A 20,308-nucleotide genomic window follows, 5' to 3' on the forward strand; every position below is an offset into this window, starting at 1 on the left:
TGAGGTGGCACTGCTTTTCTTCTCCTAAGACTTCAACTGATTGTTTCCTGATGTCCAAGCCCCTGTGTGGGCATTACAGCTGTTTTGATTTCCTCTTTTCATAGAATTTAATAGACATTTTTTTGAACCAGAAATGTATTGAACAGTTAAGTAATTTGGAAATGTACATAACTTGTAGTATTTTTGAAAAAGTCTTTTATTTTATTGAAAAAGAAAATAAATGAAAACGAAGGTCAAGATCATTGGCTTGCCAGGATGTCCTCCTGACCATCTATGGAGGCACCCAAAAGAGAAGGTCTAGTTGGTAAGGATACCAATACCAATCTTGGGATTTTGGTGGCTAGGGGTCTAAATGCAGTGCACAGGTAGGCTGGGGTTCCTACGTGCATTTTGGAGAGTATCGATGTTGGCTTGAGCTGGACTTTTCAAGCTTGTCAAGAACAACTTGCCAATTGATAGGCAGTCAGCAAGCTAAGATTTAGAGAGGCCAAAGTTGCAGCATTTTGGCATAAGTAAATAAGTCTCAGTTCAGATTGATGAAATATGTTATTTATCTTTCACACACTTGTACTGGATGTAATCATAATCAGGTAATGACACAATAATTTACTGACCCCTCTTGTGTGTTTTTCAGTAAAGCTTTGACTGTACCCATAGAGATATGACAAGAAGCCAGTTAGCTAGCAGCCAAGTTCAAAACATAACTAGGAGGCCTTATTGAAAAGGAAAAAATTTGAAAAAAATAAAAAATGTTCTACTACCTTTGTCTGATTCTTTGTTTTTCGGTAACCTGCTTGGAAAACAACTTTTAGTAGCCATTACATGTGGAAATGTGATTTTGAAATTGCCTTTAGATCTAAAGGAGCCTGGCTGGATATGAACAGATTGAATTGTATAGGTAGGCCCTTAAGCTGGGTATATACGGTATTGAAAGTCTGCCGGTTCAGCGAGAACCAGCCGACTTTGTAGCGCTGACTAATGACTGGTAATGGTGGAAAACCAGTTTTGTATCAGCGCTTGCACCCAAAAGCCAATAGACCTGATTGGGGCTTTAATGTGGAAAGACAACTGCAATTTTAAGCAAGGTATTTACTGACAGTTTTTCTTTCCTTCAAACAGTGGGTTGAATGAAAAATAACCTGACAGATCCCCGCATCCACACAAGCAATGAGGATTCAGGGATCACCCCTGCTGTGCTATTGTATTCTGACAGCAGGGACTTCCCCCCCACCGTCAGAATACACAAATCAGCGCTGCAGCATGCATGTGAGTAGCTGCGATTAACTGCAGGAGTTGTCAGCCTCCCATTGCTTTCAAGTGGACAATACCATTCCCTTTGCCAAATTTTCCCTATTCCAGCATCGTACACAAAGAGATATCAACAAAATATGAAAAATTCAGCCCAATATGTGTTAACGAAGACTTACTGAATAGAAAATTCTGTTCACATCAAACATTTTTATTGATGTTAACAAGAAACCGCCAACTGATCTTTAGACAGCATGAAGCTTCTTTCTGTAAATAATGAGGAAAAAACATCCAGCATGCTAAGAAAATAGCTGTATAATATCATACAGTGTTCAATTAACCATCAGAGAGCAAGGACCAAATATCTGCAATAAGTATACATGTACACAGGAACAACCGTGTTTATTACACATACAGTGCCTTGCGAAAGTATTCGGCCCCCTTGAACTTTTCGACCTTTTGCCACATTTCAGGCTTCAAACATAAAGATATAAAACTGTAATTTTTTGTGAAGAATCAACAACAAGTGGGAAACAATCATGAAGTGGAACGAAATTTATTGGATATTTCAAACTTTTTTAACAAATAAAAAACTGAAAAATTGGGCGTGCAAAATTATTCAGCCCCTTTACTTTCAGTGCAGCAAACTCTCTCCAGAAGTTCAGTGAGGATCTCTGAATGATCCAATGTTGACCTAAATGACTAATGATGATAAATAGAATCCACCTGTGTGTAATCAAGTCTCCGTATAAATGCACCTGCACTGTGATAGTCTCAGAGGTCCGTTTAAAGCACAGAGAGCATCATGAAGAACAAGGAACACACCAGGCAGGTCCGAGATACTGTTGTGGAGAAGTTTAAAGCCGGATTTGGATACAAAAAGATTTCCCAAGCTTTAAACATCCCAAGGAGCACTGTGCAAGCCATAATATTGAAATGGAAGGAGTATCAGACCACTGCAAATCTACGAAGACCTGGCTGTCCCTCTAAACTTTCAGCTCATACAAGGAGAAGACTGATCAGAGATGCAGCCAAGAGGCCCATGATGAACTGCAGAGATCTACAGCTGAGGTGGGAGACTCTGTCCATAGGACAACAATCAGTCCTATACTGCACAAATCTGGCCTTTATGGAAGAGTGGCAAGAAGAAAGCCATTTCTTAAAGATATCCATAAAAAGTGTTGTTTAAAGTTTGCCACAAGCTTGGGAGACACACCAAACATGTGGAAGAAGGTGCTCTGGTCAGATGAAACCAAAATCAAACTTTTTGGCAACAATGCAAAACGTTATGTTTGGCGTAAAAGCAACACAGCTCATCACCCTGAACACACCATCCCCACTGTCAAACATGGTGGTGGCAGCATCATGGTTTGGGCCTGCTTTTCTTCAACAGGGACAGGGAAGATGGTTAAAATTGATGGGAAGATGGATGGAGCCAAATACAGGACCATTCTGGAAGAAAACCTGATGGAGTCTGCAAAAGACCTGAGACTGGGACAGAGATTTGTCTTCCAACAAGACAATGATCCAAAACATAAAGCAAAATCTACAATGGAATGGTTCACAAATAAACATATTCAGGTGTTAGAATGGCCAAGTCAAAGTCCAGACCTGAATCCAATCGAGAATCTGTGGAAAGAACTGAAAACTGCTGTTCACAAACGCTCTCCATCCAACCTCACTGAGCTCGAGCTGTTTTGCAAGGAGGAATGGGCAAAAATTTCAGTCTCTCGATGTGCAAAACTGATAGAGACATACCCCAAGCGACTTACAGCTGTAATCGCAGCAAAAGGTGGCGCTACAAAGTATTAACTTAAGGGGGCTGAATAATTTTGCACGCCCAATTTTTCAGTTTTTTATTTGTTAAAAAAGTTTGAAATATCCAATAAATTTCGTTCCACTTCATGATTGTGTCCCACTTGTTGTTGATTCTTCACAAAAAAATACAGTTTTATATCTTTATGTTTGAAGCCTGAAATGTGGCAAAAGGTTGAAAAGTTTAAGGGGGCCGAATACTTTCGCAAGGCACTGTACATGCAGTCCTGTTTCCTGCTTAGATGTGCATCACAAGTCTAATCTCAGAGTGTCTTATCATGTCATCAGGTTTGTTTCAGCAATTGTTCAGCAATGGTGCTGATTGCACTGCTTGATATTGACTTAGCTGCTACACTGAACACTTGCAAATCTGCATATGAAAATACAGTACATAAGAATCACCTTCAGGTAAACTGCACGCAAGGGGCAGAGACTGGAACATCAAAACACAGGTCACTATGTAAAAAATAGTGAAAAAGGGGGGAGGGTGGGACTTTAAATGAGGCGCACGGTGGGAGTGCCGTGCGCCTCCATCCATAATCTATTGAATAAAAGAAAAAGGTTGGGACTTTGCACGAGAAACGTGACACAGCCGACATGGAAGGTTTACACATTTTTATTGATACACATAATCAGAACATGACATAAATTGTTACATAGTCAACACACTAAGGGAGCTAATACATGGTTCCCGGATCCAAATACATAACAATCAGTAGGCGAGATTTCAAATAATAATAGAGTCATATAATATGTTCACAGTATCACGTATTAAAATCCAAGTAGTAGTGCATTATATGATAAGTACAAAGCATCGTAACCTCAACGCGTTTCGTGGCCCATCGCCACTTCGTCAGGAGTGGATGCATGAAAACCTCTAAAAAACATATAAGAAAAATAGCACCATGATGATAATTGAGAGATGGAAACAAGGGGGAGAGAAAGGGGAGGGGATCCTCTCCGGGGACATTAGAAAGCACACTGTACAGATCACATGACTGCTCACATGAGCAGTGTTAGGTCCCTCATCCCCATCTGTACCACAGCACATGTGCACCCCCATCCTAGACCTACCCATGTCAGTAGTACTGATGTCCCAGCACATGCACACCATTACAGGTCAAGGCATGCACACTTTAGCTGTCACATGACTGCCCTTATCCCTAGAGCATTGATATCAAGGAGCATGCATGCCAGGGCAGAAGCATATACGCAAGGGTGGCTCCATGGGATTCTTGCAAGGCAATGGAGCTACCCTCAAAATGGAAATGGATTACATAGAAACTTTAAAGTAGAACTAAAGACAAAACAGTTTTTTTTTTTTTTTTATTAAAGGGATTGTAAAGGCATAAGGTTTTTTTTATCTTAATCCATTCTATGCATTAAAGCGGAGTTCCGGCCTCAAATACCTTTTTTACCTAAAAATACCCCTATAATACTAATCCATCCCCCTTTACAGAACCGCTATTCTTATACTTACAAGGTGTACAGTATTTAATTTTAGTCAAAATCTTACTTTTCAAAACGCTGTCTGGGCGTGGCCATCTTAGACGTGGCCATCTTCCTGATTCCAGGGAGTGTTCTGGGAGTTCTTCCTGATTCCAGCCTCCTGGGAGTGATGACAAACAGCTCCCAGGATGCAATGCAAAGGCGGAAGTGATGTCGGTGGCCACAGAGGGGGGAGAAGGAGGAAGTACAATCAAAAATGCCCTAGTTTGCACCAAGTTCGTTTTGAATGCTGTCATTTTTTTTACTCTGGCGCAGAGTACCCGGAAGTGATGTCATGACATCACTTCCGGGTTTTTGCATGGAGATCCGATCAGATCGGGCCTTCGGCGGCCGTGCAGGCTGGTTGCCCGGGTCTCCCGGTGGGACGGGAGACCCGGGCGAGCCGCGGAAGGCGACAGGAGGGGGAACGTCCTCTCCTGCTCCTTGTAAAGACAGCTTAGCGGCTTCTCAGCCGCATCGGTTGTCATTACAAGACAGCCAACCGTCGGCTATGGACGCCGATACTGGGATGATGCCTCTAACTGCAGGCATCACTCCGGTACAAGCACTTTCCGAAATATCGGTAATATTGGGGAAAGTGAAGATCGGCCCTCGATATATCGGCTTTGCCGATAATCGGTCGATCTCTAATTTATATCTCTTTGTGGCTTTTGAGAAATATATTTGCATACCTTTTTTTATGCCCGGAGTTCAGCTTTAAGGCATACTACATATATTTATGTTCTGGGTATTTAGCAGAAACTGACCCTCTCTTCCCAAATCATCTCAGTGAGTCATCCTCTCCTCTATATACTGAAATTGCTGCTTACACAAATGTGCCTATCCATACTAGTAAATTAGTCACCCCTATCAATGTTAGCCAATAGAGCAATGTAGTAATTATCCACACACATGCAGCCAATTTTGCAGTTCAGTAAAAAAGGAAGAGCACCTGTCACAGAAGAAGTAGATGTTATCGCTGGCAAAATGGTCACTGTATACTGTCAGTTGATTCACTTTCTATAGCCAAACTTGGATTCTGCTTTATTCCAAAAGTTACAATATTTTTTAGGAATCATGCACACTTGGCATTTCCCAAGCTCTTCTGAATACCAGCTTTAAAAATGCACGTAAAGCCACATTTTGCAAACTTGTTTAGGCGCATCAGGCGTTTGGGCGTTCATTCATTTTATTGGCCAGAATATTAATTTATTCTGGCCACTGAAAGTAACGTTTATGCGCTAAACTCTCCTACAGCTTAAGCCCGTTTACACACGTTTAGGCATGCTATGCATATTTTTTTCTGTCGAAACGCTCCTCTCCTGATGAGATGGGGGTTTTTTTCTGCCTCTAAATGCCTAGGACTTATAGGCTAACCAGCAAGGGCGTTTAGAGTCTAAAAAAAAGGTCAAACCCCCCTACATTTTTTGTTTTTTACACCCAATGTGCATAAGGCATAAAGCCTACATGCCTCATCTCTCCCTTCCTATAATATAGGAATTGTAAATTCCTTCTAAACACCTCCCTCTTCATCCCCCAGTGCCTTGAAGGATTTGATTGGCATTCTGATCTATTAAATGTATTTACCTCTAGCAGGTGATGAATATACAGATATATAGCAGGGGCATTGAATTTAAATTCAAGGAGGCCCAGTCAGTAAAATGTTCTTCTAGCAGAGTTCTCATTTTTAATTTCATGTTTATGCTATGACCTTCGTATACAGTATATGTAGACATTTTATGTCCATCAAAAAATAAGTAATTTACAATTTGCATAGAGTTTCAATAACGTTTATTGTCTGTTTTCAGTGTGCCCCCTTGCATCAGGTGTCTCCACCAGAGTGCTCCCTTACATCAGGTGTCACCATCAGAGTGACTCTTACATCAGGTGTCCACATCAGAGTGCTCCCTTACATTAGGTGTCCCCATCAGAGTGCCCCCTTACATCAGATGTCCCCATCAGAGTGCCCTCTTACAACAGATGTCCCCATCAGAGTGCCCCATTACAGCAGGTGTCCTCATCAAAATGCCCTCTTAGATCAGGTGTCCACATCAGAGTGCCCTCTTACATCAGGTGTCCACATCAGAGTGCCCTCTTACATCAGGTGTCCACATCAGAGTGCCCTCTTACATCAGGTGTCCACATCAGAGTGCCCTCTCACATCAGGTGTTCACATCAGAGTGCCCTCTCACATCAGATGTCCACATCAGAGTGCCCTCTTACATCAGGTGTCCACATCAGAGTGCCCTCTTACATCAGGTGTCCACATCAGAGTGCCCTCTCACATCAGATGTCCACATCAGAGTGCCCTCTTACATCAGGTGTCCACATCAGAGTGCCCTCTTACATCAGGTGTCCACATCAGAGTGCCCTCTCACATCAGGTGTCCACATCAGAGTGCCATCTTACATCAGGTGTCCACATCAGAGTGCCCTCTTACATTGGGTGTCCACATCAGAGTGCCCTCTTACATTGGGTGTCCACATCAGAGTGCCATCTTACATCAGGTGTCCACATCAGAGTGCCCTCTTACATTGAGTGTCCACATCAGAGTGCCCTCTTGCATCAGATGTCCCCATTATAGTGTCCCCCTTACACCAGCTGTCCTCATCAGAGTGCCCCCTTACGTTAGGTGCCCCCCATCTTCCAATCTGTCCCAGTTAAAGTGCCCTGGTAAATCAGGTGTCCTCATCAGAGTGCCGTGTTACACTTGGTGTCCCCATTAGATTGTCCCTCTTACACCAGCTGTCCTTATCAAAGTGCCCCCTTACATCAGGTGTCTCCATCTTCACATCTTTTCACATCAGAGTGTTCGTCATATATCAGGTGTCCCCATCTGAGTGCCCTGTTACACTTGGTGTCCCCATCAGATTGTCCCTCTTACACCAGCTGTCCTTTGTTCCCCCTTACATCAGGTGTCTCCATCTTCACATCTTTTCACATCAGATGTTTGTCCTATTTCACGTGTCCCTGTCAGAGTGCCCCCTTAGATTATATATCCAAATCAGAGTCTCCCCTTACATCAGGTGTTTCCATTAGAGTGCCCTCTTATATCAGGTGTCCCAATCGGAGTGCCCTCTTAGATCAAATGTTCGAATCAGAGTGCCCCGTTATATAAGGTGTTCCCATTAGAGTGGCCTCTTATATCAGGTGTCCCCATCAGAGTGCCCCCTTATATCAGGTGTCCTCATCAGAGTGCCCCCTTATATCAGGTGTCCCTATCAATGTGCCCTGCACCAGGCAGTTAAAGGTTGGTATCGAGAGGCAGAGCAGGCTGCAGGTTTGGACAGCAGAAGTTCCATTTCCTGCATGCATACAATTGACATAATTGATTGTTAGGGTGCTGTCAGTCCTAGCAACCAATGACTGTGGAAGGGGAATTCTGCCCTGGGGACTGGCTGGCTGGTGATACAGAAGCATTATGTTTCTCTTGTAAAAATTTGTTACTATGTAATTATAGATTATTCTTTTTTTTTTTTTTTTTTTTTTTTTACTATATTGCAAACAGTGTATCTTTTCTTATTCAGTGTTTTGCCTGAAGAAGGGCAGACTGTTGGAAAACTTGTATTTGTATGGAGCACTGCTGTTTCATGTCTTGACCTTCTAAAAAAATCTTAAGAGTGCTGCAACCTCGGACTTCTTCTATATATGTATGGGCAGTCTGGGTCAAACCTGTTGCAAAGAAATGACTACATACATTGTGTGGTTTACTTCAATCACTAGTATATTCCGCAATTGGCATCACGGGCCATGGATCACATAGAAAGAATAAATGACAGACTTTTCAGATTTCAAGCCACTGATTCAGCTTATTCAGCAATAGAAAATCTATTGTTTTTGGAGTCCTTAAAAGGTTTTTTTGCTCCCAAAAAGAAAAATGGAATGCAACTTTTGAAATTACATTAACGTAATATGAGATTTCACTTATTGGGTTTTGATATGCTTTAACCTGAACTATCAAGCCATTACCTACTATAGCACTGACACATAACAGTTCTGGCTAGCAATGGTGCGGATTCCAAGCAGCACTAAAATACTGTGTCCTAATCAAGGGTTACATTCTATTGATCACCAAGTAGGGGGCATTTTCCCCATTGACCCCCAATTAATTGTTTTCAGTCTGAGGGAATAATTGGTTTATTAGGGTATCCCAAGACTTGAAAACTGTTTTAGGAGTTCTGCTGGGGATAAAAAAAAGTTGAGAATAGCTGATCTACAGTTCAGATTATAACAATGAAAAGGGCCAGTTTGTCCATTGACCAAGTGATTACTAACAGTGAGTCTACAATACTGCAACAATATCAGTTTCAGCAGTAATAGATCTATATCATCAATAGAGATACTTTATAGACTATTTCTATATAAAAAATTACTTTTACGGAATTGAAATTAGTTTAAAATGGAAGTAAACCCTCCTATCCTTTTCAGCCAAGGAAGCTACCATCTTAGTCTCTAACTGATATGCAACTGCCACGGTGCTGCACATATGATCAGTTAGTTCACCAGCCATTTGATAGCTTGACTGTTTGGTTGAGAGAACAAGCAAATGTGACATTTAGCATTCCTGGGATGCGGAAAACTGTAAGGGTCCCTTCACATGGGATTTCCGCCCGGTGGACTCCATTTTGTTCAGCGGGGATCGATCGCAGAGACGGACCTGTCAGATCCCCGCTCTCCTCTATGGGAGATCGAATGAAAACGGACCGCCTATCAGCTTTCATCCGATCCGATCCTCCAGATGGATGGAAAATAGGGTTTCCATCCGCCTGCATTTGACAGACAGGATCGGATGGGATAGCAGCGGGTGTCAGCAGAGATGTCACCGCTGACATCCGCTGCCCCATAGGCAGGGGAGGACTGGGCCAGGGGGCAGGAGGGCAATAGCCCCCTGGGCCACTCTGATGCCCTGTAAAAAGGCTGCATCGCTTCTGCCAAAAACATGCCTAAAGGATTCCTGTTAAAGAAAAGTAAAAAGTCCCTGCTGCTGACCTACTGAGTGTGAGTTGAAGACAAGGACAGAGCGCAGGCCTCCATCTAACCGCCCCCCCCCCCCCCCCCCCAGCATGAATGGTGTAAACTGTGTTTGAGCAGAGGCTGGTTTAATGACCCACTGGAGACTCCCCTTTCTCTGGCCAGCCCCAACCAAGCTGTCCCAGCTCCCGCCAACAGCCCCCTGCTGGCCAGGTTGGGAACCTGGATTCAGCCGGTGAGGAGAGAGTACCTGGAGTAGAGCTTCAGCCTGGAATGGGAGTCAGGAGAAGGACAGGAATAGGGAGAGTGGGAGTAGGGCCGAGTCACTGCACCATGGGCCTCTGGTTTGCACTTGCCCTCTGGGCCAAAAGTTGCCAGTCTGCCCCTGCCCATAGGGGTGTATGGAGCATCTGAAAAAACTGATAGGCGGATCTGATCGCAAAGCCCGTGTGAAAGGGGCCTAACTGTTTTTTTAAACTGTTAAATTGATGGGTTTAGTTCAGCTTTAACATTTAACATCTAACTTTTTCAAATGTTAAGTTGGCAAAGGCCAACTGAACGTTCAGTTTTAATCCGCTAAATACATTCCAATGGCATCCCAACAAAAGGTGTGCAAAGTCTTACAATTTGTTTTCCTTAGAAAAAAAAACACATCCTAAGAAAAAAGGTCTGCCCCCTGGCAGCATGCTACAGAGAAGGACCATTGCTCTCTATGTGAAAGCAGCGGTCTCTCTGCAGATGTCCTATGCTCCCCTTTGCTGATTCAGAGCTAGAGTTGTCCAATCAGTAAAGAGCATGAGCTTTACGGATTACATTCTTAAAGGTCTGACTAAGCACAGAGCATGGGTTTTGCTGAGTGCAGGGTTATAGAACTAATTTATGTGGGGGTGTATTGGACAGCTGCAAAGTTGACAAAGCACAGCAGTGCGAAACATGTCGTCACGGCAACCCTGATGCTTTCCAGGCCGGGTCCCAATGCTTGCTGACGTCACGTCCGGGTAGCGGCCTCCGCTGTGGATACCTCCGGGTGGCGGCACGTCTACACTGCTCCGGTGCGAGCAGCTACACTATCGGGTGGGAGGAAGCCACGCCACCCTACCGGCTGGTCCGGTCTGCTTTTGGCACATAAGATCCTACTCCCTCCTGCCTGGTTCCCTGTTGTGATCATCTACACAGTTCTGGCTCACTCAGCGGCTTGGTCATCCTGTGACCCCCAGCAACGCCACAGATCTGGTTTGGAACACATTCTGTTATGTTTTAATCATCACTATATATTTTTTATAAATAAACTTTTTAAGGTTGTCCATCAAGCCTGCCTGAGTTACATTGTAGACTATGTACCGTGGGATAGCGCTGCTGCCCCTCCCCCCATGCACTGACTTATGCTGAATCAGCATTAATTAGCAGCAGCACCACACGGTAACTTGACTTTATTCATTCCTGAGAGTGAGAGATATCACAGTTAGCGCTGGAAGTCCCTTTGTTGTTCGACCCATTCCCCCCTCCCCCATAAAAGGGGCCAAATGTAGCACCGGGGGGGAGGAAGCAGATGAGTGGAAGTTCCACTTTTGGTGGAACTCCGCTTCAAAGTGATATTAAGCCTTTGTTTTTTTTTTTTGTTTTTTTATTAGAACTATAAACATGTTATACTTACCTGCTCTGTGCAATGGTCCAATCCTTCTCTTCTCAAGTCCCCCGCCGCCATTCTTAGCTCCGCCTCTTAGCAAATGCCCCCAAAGAAAGCAGCTTACTACGGAGGCACTTATTTGGGCTCGCTTCAGTCTTTACAACATGGATGCATGTTGCAGTCACTTTAAGGGGCACAATGCAGCTAAATTCACCCAAAATGCAGCACACAGGACTCATGCAAAATCCAGTCCAACAAAATGCCTGGGTGTAAACAGGTCCTATATAAGTCATCCGCTGTTTTTGCTCTGAATGCATTGCAACACATCTAGTGTGGACCTAGTGTAATAGCCATATAGACCCTCTCAATAGGATCTTCAAAGTACTATGGCCCTCTAGTTGTTCAGGAACTACAATTCCCACCATGCCTAGTTATGTCTGCGAATGTCAGAGTTTTACAATACCCCATGGGATGTGTAGTTTGAGGATCCCTGCAGTAGAGTTTCATACAGAGTTATAAAATCAAAGACAATGAGGGGGGATTTACTAAGACTGGTGCACTCAGAATCTGGTGCAGGTATGCATGGTAGCCAATCAGCTTCTAACGCCAGCTTGTACAATTAAACTTTGGCAATTAAACCTGGAAGCTGATTGGTTTCTCTGTAGATTTTGCACGCTCTGGTTTTAGTAAATAACCCCAAATGCTGTTTTTTTTTTTTTTTTTATAGTACTTATTACCAAATTTGTTTATTAAAGCTAAACAGGTTTTTGAAGTATCCATTGTGTCCAGCTAGAAAAAAAATGACTACAACTGTCTATAAATAACAAGGAAATGTTGGCGTAGACACAGTTTCTCCTTTTCTACAGTTCCCAAATAGCAGTGATGTAAATATTCCCATCTGGACTCTTCAAGACACTCTACAACTATAACGCCCAACATGGGGCCCACTGGTGCTTATTGTGCAACTCTCAGCCAGGGTGGGTTTTAGACAAAATGGTGCCCTGGGCAAAAATATAAAGGAGCTCCTATATTCTGAATTATATATGTGCCAATGGCAAAATGCCATAGACAATTGCCCAGTTTACCCACCCTCTTTCCCTGTCCCATTCTCCAAAGCCAGTCCTGCTAGTTGTGGAAAAATTGATTATCAATGTATTAGCAGTGATCTATACCAGCCTCAAGTCTTTAAATGCATATCTCCAGTCTCCATTCATGCCTGTAGCCGGGGAAGACTGGGCCAGGGGGCAGGGGGGCAACTGCCCCCTGGGCCCCTTAAAAAGGCTGCACCGCTTCTGCTACAGATATGTCTAAAGGATTCCTTGTGTAGAGAAGTAAAGAGTCCCTGCCGCGGACCTACTGAGCGTGGGTTGAAGACAAGGATGGAGCGCAGGCCAACACCCATGGATGGTGTAAACTGTGTCTGAGCAGAGGCCCGTTTAATGCCCCACTGGAGACTTTCCTTCCCCCCCCCCCCCCGGCCAGCCCCAACCAAGTTGTCCCAGCTCCACCCCACTGCCCCCTGCTGGCCATGTCGGGAATCGGGAATCGGGATTCAGCCGATGAGTAGAGAGTACCGGGAGCGGAGCATCAGCCTGGAATGAGGGTCAGGAGGAGGACAGGAAGAGGGAGAGTGGGAGCAGGGCCAAGTCGCTGCACCATGGGCCTCCGGTTTCGGCTGAAAGTTGCCAGTCTGCCCCTGCCTGTAGCCTGTCTTGAGTCTTACTTGACATCTCCAAGGGTGTACTCACACTAGGTGTATGAACCATGCCAAATCACGGTTCACTCTCAAAGTCTAGTTAGTGTGTGTAGTGTGATTGCTCCGTACCACGATAAAGTGGGGGTTTACGGCAAGGTTTAGTCTGACTTTGGCAAGGTATGCTTAGATGTGATCGCTAACCATTCCCAAGCACCGAACTCTTATAGATCCCTCACAGAACAAGGAGGAGGGATCACTGTAATCTGGCTGGCAGAGGTGAAGACATGACCATGCTTGGGCCTGGCACAATGTGACCAGAGGGGAAGTAGGGACAATCATACTCAAGCAGGGTACAAGGCAACCGTGATTAGTGTAAGTTCACCTCAACATGTCTCCTTGTAGTATTGCATATACCAGATATTATATGTGACCACTTGGTAATATAAGGGGCCACTTCTGAAGCCTCCTATATATCTATAGCAGGTTGACCACCCAAACATTATAGAACAAAATGGGTTTTAATGACTATTTCCACAGTTGATTATTTTATGGTCCTTAAGTATCACCTTAACCATAAACGTATATTAGAGTAGGGTTGCCCTTTAAGCTTTCAGAAATACAATTTCCACTGTAAATCACACAAAGGTAATAAAAGCATTACAGCAATCACAGTACGATTTCTCTCTGAGCCAGCTCAGTGCCATATAACAGACCAGCCTGGAAATCCTCCAGCTTGTGTTGGGGGATACAATGTAACATTCAATGATGAACCTGTCTGGCAGCTGGCAACAATGTAATTCCTCAATGTTAATACAAACAAACAAAAAAAACATAATAGGCAGGTGAGATACCATTTGATCCTTCACAGCAAACCTGCATTCAGGTATCACAAATTATATCTTTATGGATTTTTTGGGTGTATGTGTCTGAATGTATACCTGCTCATATAGGGGGATGGGCTTAGATGCCCACTGCCTTGAATGGCACATATGCAGGCAATCTGGGCAAGGCCCCTAAATCACTATATATTGAATGGATATCTAATTGCACAATTAATATAATAAAAAATGACACGCCAACTTAATATTGTGACTGTATTCCCTTCTAGCATTTGCATATATCAGGCCAGGCAGCATGGCACTGCTAATTAACCCACATCATTCCATACCATATGCAGGAGATTGGTTCAGAACCCCAGGGCCATTGATATATTAAATTGTTATTTAAATACAATAAATATTTTATTCATATAAATCAATAACGTGACTGAATTTTCGGCTATGAATACCTCAGTGGCTCCAGCATTTGTATACTTCCAACTGCCAGCTAGGCATCATGCCATACCTACCATATGCAAGTGATCAGTTCAGGACCCCTAGGCCATTGATATATTAAATTGATATCTGAACACACAATAAATATTATAATAAAAAAAGACACACCTACTCAATATTGAAACTGTATTCTCTTCTTTAAAACATTTGCATACATCAAGTGCCAGCCAGGCAGCATGGCACCGCTAATTAACCCGCAGCATGCCATACCACATGTAGGTAATCAGTCCAAGGCCCGTAGGCCAATGATATCTGAACACCCCATAAATATTTTATTCACATAAATCAATATTGTGACTGTGTTGGCTTCTAAAGGACCTCAGTGGCTCCAGGATTTGCATACATCAAGCTGCCATCCAGGCAGCATGGCACAGCTCATTACCCCATCTCATATATGATCAGATCTGAAGCATAGGCATAGGGGATCATGGTGTTTCACTGCTAGGGTGACCCCTTTCTTCTAGATCTAAGGATGGTGCAGTATGGCAGAAAACCTTTTTTTTTTTTTTTTTTGCATTGGCAGCAAATCTGCCCCCCTTACCTTGTGTGGGGTGCTGCAGAGCTGACATCAGGGCCAGCAGCAGCATCAGCACAGCAGTCCATCTGGTCCATGATGGTCCTAGTTGAGGTCTCCTCATTGCAGTCCATCCTTGTGGCACCATGGGTCCACCAAGCCACTTGTCAGCAGGAGCCATCAGTGGGGGTATGGCAGCAGCCCGAAATACATGAGAAGCAATCACCCCTGGGGTCACAGCAGCCCAGGATCCTCAGATGTCATGAGTACAGTCCTCCCTGTACCCCCCAAACCCCCCAAAATAAATGCTAAGATGCCCTGTGTGCCTGGCTGCAGGGGTGCTAGGTGCTCATGCTGGCCCAGGTGAGCGATCTGCTTGGCAGGGTGACCCAGGTGGACCTGTTCTGGCCGATGGAGGAGTGCTCTATCGGCGTTTCTGTTGCTTTGGGGATGCAACTGTTATTGCAGCTTAGAAACGTCTTTTCATTGAAAAAGAGATCACGTAGCAACCAGCTAAAAAAAAAAACGCATTCACACCAGCCAGGGCTGCCTGGGTTATGGGGACCTCTGCTGGAGCAAGTGAGGCAGGTCAGGGCTGGGAGCTGTCAGATTGGAGCTCACCTAGGGAGGACCTGCTGACATCTATGTACAGTCCCTTCCCAGAGACATGGATGGGGGAGACTAATGCTACCTGCTAATGTGTGTCCCGGACCGGCGACATCTAGTGGATGATTAGCAGTACTGCTTGCAGAGGAGACAACTACATGCAGAAGTGTACTAAATGGGAGACTCCCCTAACTCTCACCCAACATTTTCACACTGATACAAATTTCTGTGAATCTTGGGTGAAAACGTTGATAAACAGAATCTTTAAGGCTTGGTTCACCATACACTATAATGTCAATAGTATTGGGACACCTGCATTTACACCAGTGGCGGTTGGTGCTGGAGGATTTATTTTTTTTTGGGGGGGGGGGGGGGGCGGGAAATGCAACGCACTGGGGCCCTGCCTACACAATCACCCACAAGAATAAAAATGCACATTATCGGTAAGGAGATATTTATTGGTACAGCAGTGCCACGCTAATGACAGCATCAAAGTTTGGCCGCTGGGTCCGGTGAACACAAACATGGACGGGAGTTATGCCTCATACACACGCATCGATTATTGGCCTGGGAATTTTCGGGCAACGTCCGATCGGCCGATTTTCGGCTTGTTAGCATGATGCTTCCGACAACCGACTCCAACTTTTCGGCCGAAAAAAATCTGGTGTGCAGGCTATAAAATTTTTGTTGGCTGTCAACACAACGGCCGATTTTCCGTCAGTCAGTACAGATTTCGGCAGACAAAAATCTGATGAGCAAGACTGGGCATGCTCAGAGAAGAAAAAAACACACGGAAAGTAAACCATCACATGACATCACTTCTGAAGTAGATTTTTGTTGGCCGAGAAAATTCCTGTGCAGTCTAGGCACATTCCAACCAACAAAACACCACTCTGGACAAAAGTCGGACAATCGGTCGGCCCATAATCGTTGTGTGTGTACAAGGCATTTGACTCCACTGTCCTGTGTGTGCCTGTTCCCGTATTAGCAGACAGGCATTCCTGCAGTTGTGGGCTCCCCCTCTCCACTGCCCAAGTGGCCTTACAACAGCGCAGGGCTGACAGGCACTTGCCACCTGCTAAGTTCGGTGGTGGGTTGCACAAGGGATACGGGACTAATGCTTGGCTGGGGCTGGGTCACTGGGCAAGTGGGGCCCCCGGGCAACTGCCCAGCATGCCCATTCGGTAAGATGGCCCTGGCAGGCGGTCCCCTCTAGGTCCACACTCTCCCCTAGACTGTCCAACACTGCAGCTTTTCAAAAAAACAAGGAGATTTCCAGTGACTACTTACCAACCAGCCAGCGACCAACCAAATTAACCTGTCTAACAGTATGCATTAAAAACAGCGGTTTAGTTGCACACATTTGCAAATACATGCGTAACTGCAGCCCATGGCAAGGCACCCTGATATCTGCAGACCCCAACTCTACCTTTAAAGAGTCTCCACAGTGGAAGCACATGTATTCTAATGGATAGATAGGGTCACACTGAACACCCAGCACATTGCACAATGGCAGCATAGGTGCCAGTGCGTTGCCTGACCAATATAAACGATAATACAAAAAGTGGTCACCTCCCCCACCTATAACTGGACTTCACAGTAAGGAGCACTGGAAGGGCAAATGCAGATCAAAAAAGCAAGGGGATTTCCAGTCACTACTTACCAACCAGCCAGCGACCAACCAAATTAACCTGTCTAACAGTATGCGTTACAAACAGGGGTTTAGTTGCACACATTTGCAAATACATGCGTAAGATGCAAGCTAAAGCAAGGCACCCTTATATCTGCAAACCTTAACTCTACCTTTAAAGAGTCTCCACATCGAGAGTGTCTTCACTTGGTTTTCTTTTTGAGTTCCGATTAGCCGGGAAGCTGGAAGCTGATACCGATTCGCTGGCATCACAGGATAGGAGGGCTCTGCGCCCCAAGGACAATATAAAACTGGCCAATTAGGGCCTTTGGATGTGGTCACGTGCCTGTCAGGGGGTTACAGACCTGCTAGAAACCTATTGGCCTAGCGCCCCACACAGTGCATGGCCACACAGATGGTGTGAGCTGGGGGGGCGGTGCCATGGGCTGGGGGACTGTACCCCTGCTCCCCTTGTGGACTGGGTGCCACTGCTTTACACGCACATGAACTTTAATGACATCCCAGTCTTAGTTCGTAGGGTTCAATACTGAGTTGGCCCACCCTTTGCAGCTATAACAGCTTCAACTGTTCTGGGAAGGCTGTCCACAAGGTTTAGTAGTGTTTCTATGGGAATGTTTGTTAATTCTTCCAGAAGCACATTTGTGAGGTCAGGTACTGATGTTGGAGAGAAGGCCTGGGTCACAGTCTCCACTCTAATTCATCCCAAAGGTGTTCTATTGGGTTGAGGTCAGGACTCTGTCCAGTCCAGTCAAGTTCCTCTGTCTCAAACTCACTCATCCATGTCTTTATGGACGGGTGCGCAGTCATGTTGGAACAGGAAGGGGCCATCCCCAAACTGTCCCCACAAAGTTGGGAGCATGAATTTGTCCAAAATGTCTTGATACCTTAAGAGTTCCCTTCACCGGAACTAAGGGGCCAAGCCCAACCCCTGAAAAACAACCCCACACCATAATCACCCCTCCACCAAATGATTTGGACAGTGCACAAAGCAAGGACCATAAAGACATGGATGAGCAACTTTGGGGTGGAGGAACTTGACTGGCCTGCACAGAGTCCTGACTTCAACCCCAAAGAACACCTTTGGGATGAATTAGAGTGGAAACTGCAAGCCAGGCCTTCTCTCCAACATCAGTGCCTGATCTCATAAATGCACTTCTAGAAAAAAAAGGTCAAACATTCCCATAGACACACTCCTAAACCTTATGGACAGCCTTCCCAGAAGACAGTGCCTGACAAACTTGCCCAATAAGATCAGTGGGGCTGCACTGCAACCTTGAACCAAAGGCTTGGCTTGCAGTTGCAGCATGGTCCCGCAATGTAAAATTGCCATTCAGCGATTAAAAAAAGTAAAACAAAAAAAAGAAACAAAACAGGCATTAGAACTAAAGGCAAAGTTTTTTCTTCAATAAAGTGGTAGTAAAAAAAAAGAAAAAAAAAAAACCTGCAAGACAATAGCATAATGTGCTAATATGCGTTACATAAACTAGTGTCCCTATTGGAAGATTTCCTCTCTATTCCTGTACTGGTGGCAACCCAAAAACATTTTTTTTTTTAAAATTTTCCCTTTGGTTTTAACCCCTTCCCGCCCAGCCTATAATCAATTGACTTATGACGTCCACCCGGGAACGTGCCCTGTGTGCACCCACAGGGCCGTGCTGCGGCATGATCTGTCCCCAGATGCGTCCACATTGCATCCATGATCAGCAGATCGCACTGCCAGGCTCCCGTAAACTCTTAGTACACTGTCTGCCTGTACCTATGATGGAGACAGGCAGTTACTGTATAGCAAGAAGATCAATGAACTATGAGAGTGCTCATCAGTACCCTTCTAGTTCATTGAGAACTACCAGCCATCAGCCGCAATGGAAGATGGTACTTGTAGTCTATTACAGTTATTAGGGTTTTTTTTTTTTTTTACCAAAAATATGTAGCAGAATACATATTGGCCTAAATTGATGAACAAATTCGATTTTTTGCATTTTTTTTTTTTTTATTTGGTATGTTTTATAGCAGAAAGTAAAAAATATTGTTTTTTTTTTTTTTTTTCAAAACTGTCTAACTGTTTTTGTTTAAAGCGCAAAAAATAAAAAATGCAGAGGTGATCAAATACCACCAAAATGAAGCTCTAGTTGTACAGCGTCACACAACAGCGCAATTGTCAGTTAAAGTAATGCAGTGCTGTATCGCAAAAAATGGACTGGTCATTTTCTGGAGGTCAAGAGGTTAAAGGACAAAAAAATATTTAACCAAGCACATTTGAAAATTTAAAATAGAAACCGGGACCTTCTCCTGGGTGCTCCACAGTTCAGCACCAATCATCTTCTGGGTTGAATGATGCCCAATCTGTAAAAGATGTATTCTTTACTCCTACTCCTGGACCTTTCTGCTGCCTTTGATATGGTTGACCACCCCCGCCTTCTCAAAAAACTCTCTGTGACCGTTTTCTTTACTGGTTCTCTTCCTACTTATCCAACTGCACCTTTAGCGTTACTTACAATTCGACTTCCTCTTCTCCTCTTCCTTTCTCTCTTGGGGTCCCCCAAGGTTCTGTTCTTGGACCTCTCCTATTCTCAATCTACACCTCCTCTCTGGGTCAGTTGATAGCCTCCCATGGCTTCCAATACCATCTCTACACTGACGATATCCAAATTTATCTATCCACTCCTCAGCTCTCTCTCCCTCAGTCTCCTCATATATCACTAATTTACTATCAGATATATCGGTCTGGATGTCTGACCAATTCTTCAAACTCAATCTATCCAAAACCGAACTTCTAATTTTTCCTCCACCACGTGCCCCTTCCCCCGATCTCTCTGTCAATATCGATGGCACAATTATCGGCCCATCCCCGCATGCCAAGGTCCTAGGTGTTGTCCTGGACTCTGAACTCTACTTCAAGCCCCACATCCAATCGCTGTCCAAATTTTGCCGCCTCAACCTCCCCAACATCTCCAAAATACGCCCCTTTCTAACCAAAGACACAACAAAGCTCTTAGTTCACTCCCTGGTCATCTCGCGCCTTAACTACTGCAACTCTCATTGGCTTACCTCTACATAGGCTATCCCCCTCTTTAATCCATCATGAACGCTGCTGCCAGACTCATCCATCTAACCAATCGCTCAGTGTCCACTTCTCCTCTCTATCAATCCCTTCACTGGCTTCCGCTCACCCAACAAATTCAATTCAAAATACTAACATCTTACAAAGCCATCCACAATTTAGCTCCCCAGCTACATTACTAGCCTAGTCTCAAAATACCAACCTAATCGCTCTCTTCGTTCCTCTGAAAACCTCCTGCTCTCTAGCTCCCTCGTCACCTCCTCCCATGCTCGCCTCCAGGACTTTTCCAGAGCCTCT

At 44.5% G+C, this 20,308-nt stretch overlaps 1 protein-coding gene across 1 annotated transcript in view; it reads right to left on the reverse strand.

Moving 5' to 3' along the window:
* Window positions 1-15,335, reverse strand: part of KIAA1549L (KIAA1549 like) — a 281,873-nt gene extending 266,538 nt beyond the window's left edge. Inside the window, exon 1 of the mRNA XM_082270116.1 lies at window positions 14,721-15,335. Within this exon, the coding sequence (XP_082126242.1) occupies window positions 14,721-14,874 (154 nt within the window). The 5' untranslated portion in view covers window positions 14,875-15,335. The remainder of the gene's footprint in view (window positions 1-14,720) is intronic.
* Window positions 15,336-20,308: the final 4,973 nt, after the last annotated feature.

The sequence above is a fragment of the Pelophylax lessonae genome (assembly GCF_965119305.1).
Source record: "Pelophylax lessonae genome assembly, chromosome: 10".
Taxonomy (NCBI): Eukaryota; Metazoa; Chordata; class Amphibia; order Anura; family Ranidae; genus Pelophylax; species Pelophylax lessonae.